At 33.2% G+C, this 10,465-nt stretch overlaps 1 protein-coding gene across 1 annotated transcript in view; it reads left to right on the forward strand.

Moving 5' to 3' along the window:
• LOC107633547 overlaps positions 1-2,946 on the forward strand; it is a 5,995-nt gene extending 3,049 nt beyond the window's left edge. The window contains 7 exon segments of the mRNA XM_021119259.1: positions 1-290; positions 372-482; positions 675-726; positions 842-951; positions 1,087-1,215; positions 1,651-1,740; positions 1,967-2,946. The exon segment at positions 1-290 is cut by the window's left edge and continues 175 nt beyond it. Of these exon segments, the coding sequence (XP_020974918.1) occupies positions 1-290; positions 372-482; positions 675-726; positions 842-951; positions 1,087-1,215; positions 1,651-1,740; positions 1,967-2,500 (1,316 nt within the window). The 3' untranslated portion in view covers positions 2,501-2,946.

The following is a 10,465-nucleotide window of genomic DNA, read 5'->3' on the forward strand; positions in this document are numbered from 1 at the left end:
CTCCATTCATCTTTTTTTTTTAGCCTAAATTTATATTTTCATTTGCATTGCTTTTCTTTCATTTCTGTCAATAACCATTATGATCTTTAATTTTCCTTTTTTTTTTTTGGCCCTTTTCCATAGATTATGTTCAACTTGGTTTTCTGCCTAGAAATGTAGCAAAATGGGTTTCTCCTCTTTGGGATGCTGGATTCCTCAGGTTTTCTGGTTATGTTTGTCCCAGAGAGGCCCTTGCAGCTGCCTTAGGAGAAAATCCAAACAAAGTACAACTGATTTTAAATGTGTCACGGGTATGTCGGGTATATTTTCTACTTTGTTAGTTACCATGCTGAATATGTAAATAAATTTATACGATTTTTATGAACATGCAGGGGAATCATTTTCAAGATACATCAAAGATGATGGAATCTGAGCACATTGCTGCTTTTGGATCACTCATTGCTTCTATCCAAAGATGCTATGGCCTATGGAGATTGCAAGAGGTAAATTACACTGAAATGTTTTTCCGTTGACTCCTATAGCTTATCTCATTGAATTTTATCTGTTGAATTTAAATACTCAGTAAGTAATTAACTTCAATGTTGAAATTAAGGCTATATTTGATCTCTTTGTTATATCTTGGTAAAATAATTTCAAATGATCCAGTTTAATGTCATCCTTATTATTTGTACCAGGTTCTGAATCGATATAAGTGGCCTGAGTCATTAGAGTCTGATATTATATATGGTAACTCTATGTTTCAAGTGTTACTTATTTTAGTGATTGCCTTCGCTTTTCCATTAGAAGTTGAAATCAAGATGATGCCATTGTTTGATTGTTTATAACTTTTTCTGCCTATCAGGTGCATCTTCTATTGGTTCATCTGTCAATTCAAAATTTCTTGCTGCATTTTCTGCTGCTGCTGGGAAGAAATCATTGCAACATTTTGATTCAGAAGAGTCTGATCCTGAAGTAATTTCAAGACTTTTGCTATTCTTTTAGATTTCCTTGATACATATATATTTTCTATTTAAGAGGCATAATCTGTTGAAATTGCATTTATTCACACTAGTTCAGCATTCTAATGATTCTTTGTTTCTTTGATAGTGGGGCTGCTGGAATGCGAGGGAAGAATTGAAGAACCCTTCTGTTAGGATCATTTTTCCCACTATTGAAAGAGTGAAGAATGCATATAATGGGATTTTGCCTTCAAGACGCATTCTTTGCTTCACCGAGGTAGAATATGACTTTCTTATTGAGTGAATAAGATCAGAGGTTTTACCTTGGATAATGTGTTTTGTTCCTTATAGTGGATTCCTTTCATATCCTTTTATTTTGGTGAGCCTACTAGATTTTAGTTCATATGTGTGGAATGCATGGACAATATTAAAGCATTTTTTCAAGACATTCTGCATTATCCATGATGGATTTAAATTCTTTTCATGCAGTTGTCATTGTTGTTGTTTTTTATTTTATTATTATTTTTCTAATGGGGAAAAGAAATAGATACAAAGATTTTTCTGGGTTCTAAGGTCTTTGTGAATCTTACTTAATCAGATCAAATTTTGTCATTTTTTTTTTCATGAATTAAAATTTTCGTTTGTGAAGTTATCTTTTGACATTGCATGTAAGATGTGAACAACGCAGAACTGATTATCTACTTTTAAACAGAGAACATGGCAAAGGTTGAAGACTTTAGATATACTTCATGATGCTATCCCTCATCCCCATGACAGAATAGGACACCCGATGCATACCAAGGTAACTAATGTATGCTCTTCTATCTTATATTTGATGATTAAACTTTGATGGGAAAGATTTCATTGGCAAGTCATTTGAGGTGCTTTTGTAATCTTTGCTCGTTATGTTGTGTATTTGGATTGGCATTGCGTGATTAGTTCCTTAATTATAAAAGTGTCTGTGTTTTTCTTTCCCCTGCATAAATATATAGTCATTTAAGTCTTATTGTGAAAATTGGTTTGCTCAGGTGGTTAGGAGACGCTTCTGGTCTAGGAGTACAAGGGATGCACCCTCCATTGGTTGGGTATATTGTGGGTCTCATAATTTTAGTGCAGCTGCCTGGGGACGACAAATTTCGAATCCATTTGATACCAAATCCGATGGACCTCGAAAAGGGGACCCTTGTTCGAATTCTGGGCTTCACATTTGCAATTACGAACTTGGGATTATTTTTACTTTCCCTCCTACTGAAGAAAATATGGATTGTCCTCAAGTTAAAAGCACAAGATTAGATGATATAGTTCTGCCATTTGTGGTGCCTGCTCCTAAATATGGATGGAGAGATAGGCCAGCTACAATGCAGGCTATGAGGGATGCGATGGCGGAGCTCAATGAGCACGAGAGGGAGAAACTTGCAGAAGAAGAAATGTTGGAGGAGGTTGTTGAGGAAGAGGAAGAAGTGGAAGGAAATGATTATGTTGGTGGTGAGGAGGAGAAGGAGGAGGAGAAGGCATATGCTGAGATACTGTGGAGCCAGGTTGATTCTTCCGATAGCACTTGAAAGAAAGCAGGGACTATTACTGAGCATTGATGTATAGATAGAGAGCCCAGTGGTGCAAGTCTGGTAATTGGGCATGAATAATAGGAGGATTGAGGAGCAAAGCAGTTGTTGAAGTGATAAGGATGTTCCCATGGTAGCAACAAAGCATGTCATCTTATCCCGTACGTGTGGTATTTTACAACACCAACTCCCGTGGTTCAATAATCAATCAGCGGCATGCAGTTATTATTGTGGCATCACGGAATAGCAACTGCCAACTAGCAAGGCATGACATGAAGCCATGACTATGCTAAGCAGAGAGCTCCATCACTTCGCTCAACAATTGATACGTAATCAATATTTATTCTTTTTTAGTCTACCCTTTGTGTTTCATATTTTAGTGTCAAAGTGATTTATTTAATAGACTAAGAATTTGAGGATTATTTTAAGTATTTAGCTCATTTGTGTTAAAGGCATGTATAATTGTATACATGTTAAAACTTATCAACATATTTTATTTATTCTTAAGTTAAAATAATTGTATTGTTGAAAGGTAGTCGAATGACAAACAACCTCTTAACATATAATATTGAGGCCTACAAAATTTCTTCTTCAAAATATTATTTTTAAGATATTTATGAGACAATTACATATGCATATAAAATATTTTTTTGATAAAGTGAGCAACAATAATAACATTTTGTAGTCTGTATAGCACACAAAATTATAGCAGCTCAAAGTAGTTGTATCATCTCATATTCTAAATTATAAAAATAGTTGTCAATTTTATTAACTCAATAGCTCTTTATATAGGATCTCTGGTATCTATGCCTAAATAAATGCATGAATGAAAATATAAAATTATACATGTAATTTATTTTAATTAAAAAAAACAGAAAAAAACTCGCCTATAAAACAAATATTATTAGTGATTGAGAAGTAAAAAAATTTTATAAAAAAAAATATTATACAAATAATAGAAATGATAATCATTAATTATACATCAATAATGTTAAGATTGATCTAGTTTAAAAAAGTCAATAATATAATAATATAAGGGTAAAACACACTAATAAATCATTTCAGATTCAAAATTATGCCAATGTCCTATTTTAATTTTTGTTACAAGTATGTTCTAAATAGTTATATGTAAATCGAATTAATTAGCATGTATATGTTGTACCAGTAGTAAATCAAATCTGATTGATTCGATTTACTACTGAACAACACATATATAGTAAATCGAATCAACTTAATTCGATTTATTACTTGTACAAAATATTGATATTTATTATTTTTAAGTTAATAATTTATTTATTCTATATTAAATTTAAAATATAAATATCAATAAAAAAATTCTCAATTTTGATTCAAATAAAATATAAAAAATCAAAACGAATAAGAATAGAAATCAAATTTTTATGTTTTAGTTCAAACTCTAGAAAATCTACATTTTTATAAATTTATGAATTTAAAATGGAATAATAAACGATTTCTAAAAATTCATTAAAAATCATCTTTTGATTTATTAGTATCTAAAGAATCATTACCGGAACTTTTGATGTTAAAAAAATTAATATAAAGTATAGTCCTCCAAGGTGACATAGGAGTTAAAACTTAAATTTTTTCAAAGTCAGAAATAACAGATAATTATACAATATAAAAATACTAACTATATTTATATAATATGTAATTTGAGAAATAATATATTTAAAGTTTTAATTACATATTATATAAATATAATTGGTCATTTTATATAAAGTATAACTATCTATTACTTCTAACTTTGAACAAATTCAAATTTTAATCCCTATGCCACTTTGGAAGGCTATAATTTATATTAACTTTTTCAACATCAAAAGTCCCGATAATGATTCTTTAGATACAAATGAGTCCAAGAATGATTTTTAATGAATTTCTAGAAATCATTTATTGTTCCATTTTAAATCCATAAGTTTATAAAAATGTAGATTTTTTGTAATTTGAACTAAAATATAAAAGTTGAATTTCTATTCTTATTCATTTTGATTTTTTTTATATTTTATTTAAATTAAAATAGAGGGTATTTACTTAGTGATATTTATGTTTTAAAGTTAATACAATTAACTTAAAAGTAGTAAATGTCAATACTCTATATAAGTAGTAATATGCTGTATTAGTAGTAAATCGAATCTAGTTGATTTGATTTACTACTGGTACAACATATACATGCTAAATTTTGGATTCGATTTACTACTAAAAAGTATAAATCGAACTTAATTGATTCGATTTATATAGAATCATTCAGGATATGCATGTAAACTGTTTTATTTTTGGACATTGGTATAATATTGGAGGTCATTTAATTTGTTTATATTCAGTTATTGGGTTGATGTGATGGTTTTGTCAGAAACATCGTTGATTAGGATAGTCGATGTTACTATAGATATACACTTCCAAATTAATGTCACTCATTTTCAAAAAAAGTCTATGCATATCATAATTTTCTTGAGGAAGTCTCATTCCAGACGGTCATAAGCATTCGTCATATTCAATTTGATTCCTATAAAACCCTTTTGCCCTGTAATCTTTTTTTTTTTTTTCATGTAGTGAAAGATTTTGAAAGCTATCAATTCATGATTTATTATGAGTTTATCCTGCACAAAAGTACTTTGAAATTCTCTAACTATATCCGGGAGGATATATTTGAGCCTATTTGCAATAATTTTGGTAACTAACTTAAAGATTACATTTCATAAAGAAATCGGCCTAAAGTCTTTTGTATGCCTAGGATTTTTAAATTTAGAAATCAAACAGATATGAGTTGAATTAATAGGGGTAGGATCAACATCATGATTGAGAATATTCAGTACACTTTCAGTTACATCCTTACCCATAATCTTCACATTTTCTGATAGAAAAGAGCCGACATTCCATTGAGGCCTGGAGCTTTTGTTGGGTGCATCTGCTTTAAGGCCTTGGCTACTTCTTCCAATGTGAAGTTTTTGTCTAAATAACTTCTCTTGTCCATGTCAATTTTTTCCCTCACCACTTTAGCCGCTTGCTTTCCTTCTATTGTTCCTTCCGTGCGAAAATATTGTTGAAATAATCTAGCAGCACTTCTTCTATCTTCTCTTCATCCTTGTGTATCACACCCATATCATCCTTGATTGTCTCAATCTAATTCCTCTCCCGTCTTTGTAAAGCTTTTTGTTGGAAAAACTTGGTAGTTCTATCACCATATTTGAGCTAATTTGTTCGAGATCTTTAGTTTGCTCTTTTATTCCACTTTTTCCCCTCAAGATCCACCGAGATTGTGCTATGATCCGACTTATATCTATTCAAGTGTTGAACAACTGTTTTTGGGAAGATTACTTTCTATTTCATGGTTTCCATTGTCTTATCCAACCTCTTTTGAATATTGTCGTCACTCTGTTGCCCGTTTGTCCATATAAAAGAGTGCCTCCACAAAACCCAAATCAAGAAGTTCATTCATTTGTATGACCTCTCTAAAGCCTTGCATCTATGAGAATGTAACTAGATTTTCTCATGTTTTTTCTTCTTGACCCACTATCTAATTGAAGTCTCCAAAAATCATCCATGCCAAATCAGAATTCGGCCTAAGTGTGCTCAATAATTCCCAGCTAAGTAGCTTATTTTCGTTTTCTAGGTGTTCACAGAATCATGTTGCTCTCTATTTTTGCTCTGTTTCTACCATTTCTACCTCTATATCAATGTGGTTGATGGATAATAATCTAATTTTCAACTTGATAGAATTGTCCCAAAGTACTACAAGTCCACCAACCCTTTGTCTCCCCTTACCCTCGCAATCAACTGCCACTATATTTGTCATACCTCCTTTGTACCTCATCCTCATCATTTTAACTTATGTTCTTCTCGTTTCTATAAGAAAAATAAAGTTGGGTCCTTGTTGTTTAATGAGCTTTGTTAAAGCTCGAACTGCCCATGGGTTTCCGAGCCCATGACAATTCTAACTAATCAGCTTCATGGTTCTTGGCAGGGCTGCTCACCAGCCTCTGCCGCTTCTCTTCTAGTCATCTCAGAACCTTTTTGTATCTTCAGTTTTAGCTAAACAATTTTCATCCCCATTGTCTCATCTGCCTTCCTCTTTTGCTATCTCATTTTCACATTTTCTTTTTCATTTTTTGTTTTTGGCAGTTGCTAGCCTCGTTTGTCTCTTCCATGCTTTTTCTGCTGTTTTTGTTGTTTCTTTCATCACATTTGTGATATCCACTAGCACCTCAAGGTATTCATATTGTTTTCGGTCTACAATCATTTTTTCTTTAGCCACATTTCCCTTGTTGTCTCCCCCTGCCCTTTTTTGCTTCATTACTCTTTAATTAGTTCTTTGTTGATACTACAGTATCATTTTTTCTATTCTTGACTTCTGGACCTCCCCTTCATTTGTTCCTTTCTTTCGAACTCCCCTTGGGGTTACTTCAATCATGAGGGTTGCTTCTTTCTCTACTCTCTCTTTTCTCCTTCCTTGTTTTGGCATCTCACCCATTGTTAGTTGCTTCAATTTTTCTAGCATTTTTTTATATGTTCTTTTTGGATCTCGTCTTTTCTCTCATCCCTTTTTTTCTCCCTTTCCTTTTTTTCTTTCATCTTTTATCATTTTCACTATCATTCCCACACTATCAGCCTTTAGCCATGTTCTCAATTCTTTGAATCTGCACTATCAGCCTTTAGTCATGTTCCCAATTCTTTGAATATGCAGCTACTTTTTTTCCATCTTTAATAGCTTTTTGGTAGTTACCTTCTTCATGCCTTATTAGTCCACAATAATAGCAGAAGTTTGGAAATTTCTCATATCTGAAGTTTACTCATATTAGCTCATTTTTCTTGTTGCTAATGATAATGCCTCTCATAATAGGTTTGTTGATGTTCAGTTAGATTGTTGCCTTGAGAAATCTGGTTTGGTCCCAGGTATTCTCATATACTTCGCACTCTTTTACTTCACCCGCTGCAGAGTCTATTTTTGCTCACAATTTCTTCGTTTTGCAATGTTCAGAAAGGTTCCAAAGCTGCATCTTTATCTCTGCATTGTCTAGCACTTTTTCTGCTAGCTCTTCTCCTTTGTTTCACCTTTTTAGGAGTACCCAAGAGTTCCTGAATAACCATGGGATTCTTTGCATTACTCTTTCTAGGTCTGCTTCATTTTGTAGGAATATTTGGTATATCTTTGGTTTCAGGTCCACTATTTTTATACCTTCTGGATTCCTCCATATATTTTGCATAGCTAGCTGTATCTAAGAACATTTGACATTTTTGTTTGATAGTAGTCTTCCCACCATGCTATTTGCACATCTTTGTACTCTTTCTTCCACATCATTGTTATTGAAAATGATAAGGGGTTCTTCTTCATCTTGTATTATTTTATTGGTTTGTGTTGTTAGTTTCTCATTTGAGGTTGACATTATTTTGTATTATTTGTAGGTGAATATAATCTAACCGAGTATGAGCTGCACTGAGGCGATTGGGTCACAACAGAACAGAGGGTTGCACTATACTATTTCAAGCCCTAGGAGAGCATTGGGTTAGAAAGAGAGATAATCTATATTGAGACAAAAAATTTGATTTTAATGATAAATAATAGATGGTGTAATATTATTTAGCTAAATTTTATTGGCTAAAATCATAACTCATAAGTGATAGCATTTTCAAAGTAGCTCGAGTTTTAGGCAAAAACAAAAATTTCACGTCCAAATATCTTACATTACATAAAAGTCTCGTTGACTCCACTAACCTCTCTGGCGTGGTGGCGCGTGCTTCACATTCGCGGCTGATTTCCTTCGTCCACCGCTCAAGGTACAATCTCCAATAATTTGAGTTAATAGTCAAAATCGTCCCTGAAAGATATCCCGATCTCCATTTTCGTTGTCGAAAGATAAAATTAATCGAATTCGTCCCCCAAAGATACCCTACCTAGTCACGTTCGTCCTTCCGTCATCTCCTTCGCTGAACTGGCAAACGTCGTTAACTTCCAACGTGGCAAACAATCAAAACGATGCAGTTTTGGTACAAGGCTCTTCTAGCCTTGAAACATTGCCGTTTAGTCTTCAGAAGAAAGATTCAAACGTTGCAAAGCCTTACCCCCATCATCATCGCCTTCTTTTTTTTCTTTCCTGAAAATTCAAACCTAATCCAACCCTTTTCTTTTCCATTTCCGATTTCATTCCAAATTGACCTTGCCTTCATGCACCTTCTCTTTGATCCCCAAATTCCCACCTTGCAAAATCTCTAATTTTCCCCATTCCAAGGAAACCATAAACCATGCTCGATCCAATGACTTTTTGAATTCCTTGCTTTCTCTCGGAGCTCCCCTTCATCTATCTTTGGATTTTGAATTCTCTCGCTTGGGTCGATGAATAACATGCTAATGCACCACTATTTCGTGGTACATTTTATGCTAAATTGAGTGGATTTTATCCATTATTCTCACACTTATGCATATAAATTGCACGTTTTATATTTTCCTTCCTAATTTTGTGCTTTGATTAAAAACATGCTTCTTTGGCCTTAAAATTGCTAATTATTAATCCTCTCTTATTACCATTCGATGCCTTGATGTGTGTGTTAAGTGATTTTAGGGTTTATAGGACAAGAACGACCTAGAGGATGGAAAGAAAGCATGCAAAAGTGGAAGGAAAACAAGAAATTGAAGGAATTACTAAGCTGTCAAGCCTGACCTCTTCGTACTAAATTGATCATAACTTGAGCTACAGAGGTCCGAATGAGGCGGTTCCAGTTGCGTTGGAAAGCTAACATCTGGGACTTCGAAATGATATACAATTTGCCATAGTTGCCATGCTGTTAGGCAACACGCACGCGTGGATCACGCGTACGCATGACCTTGCGAAAGTTCAATCGACACGTACGCATGACAAAGCCACGTGCTGTACGTATCAGAATTCGTTGGGGGCGATTTCTGGGCTGTTTTTGGCCCAGTTCCAAGCCCAAAAACACAGAATAGAAGCTGCAGAATGGGGGAATCAATCATTCATTCATTCACACAACTTTCATTCACATAATTTTAGGTTTTAGATGTAGTTTTCTAGAGAGAGAGGCTCTCTCCTCTCTCTAGGTTTTAGGTTTTTTAGTTTTATTCCTTCTCAAATTCTGAATTTTATCTTATTACAATTTAGTTTTCTTCTACTCTTAGTTGTTCTAGTACTTTAGTTTATGTATTTCTCTTGTTGATCTTTTTATGTTGCTATTTTAGTTTATGAATTCTCATGATAGATTTGATTTCCCTTTTAATGCAATTTGAGGTCTTTCATGTTTATTACTTCTTTTCTCATTTGTTATTATTGATTCCTTGCAATTGGTTGCTTAGGTTTTATTGTCTCTTATTAATTTTTATGCTTTTATGTTATGCCTTCCAAGTGTTTGATAGAATGCTTGATTGGATTTTAGTGTAGATTTCTCTCCTCTTGGCTTTAGTTGAGTAATTGGAGACTCTTGAGTTATCAAACTCCTTTGTTGATTTATAATTGAAAGTTGCTAGTTTATTTGGATCCCTTAAAAGCTAGTCTTTCCTTAGGAGTTGACTAGGACATGAGAAATCAAACTGATTCATCCACTTAACTTTCCTTCATAGTTAGAGGTTAACTAAGTGGGAGCAATGGACAATTGATGTAACAATTGATAAGGATAGCTAGGATAGGACTTCTAATTCTCATACCTTGCCAAGAGCTTTCTTAATTATTAGTTTATTTTCTCCTCATTTACATTCCTTGTTCAACCTTTCAAAAAAACCCCAAAAGATAATTTTCCAAAACCAATAATAAACTACACTTCTCTACAATTCCTTGAGAGACGACCCGAGGTTTAAATACTTCGGTTTATTTTATTGGGTTTGCTTTAGTGAAAAACAAAATTTTGTATGAAAAGATTATTTGTTAGTTTAGAAACTATACTAGCAATGAGAATTCATTGAGGAATTCTAAACCATACAAAAATCCATTCATCAAAATGGCGCCG

The sequence above is a fragment of the Arachis ipaensis genome, chromosome B03, assembly GCF_000816755.2.
Source record: "Arachis ipaensis cultivar K30076 chromosome B03, Araip1.1, whole genome shotgun sequence".
In the NCBI taxonomy this organism is placed as follows: Eukaryota; Viridiplantae; Streptophyta; class Magnoliopsida; order Fabales; family Fabaceae; genus Arachis; species Arachis ipaensis.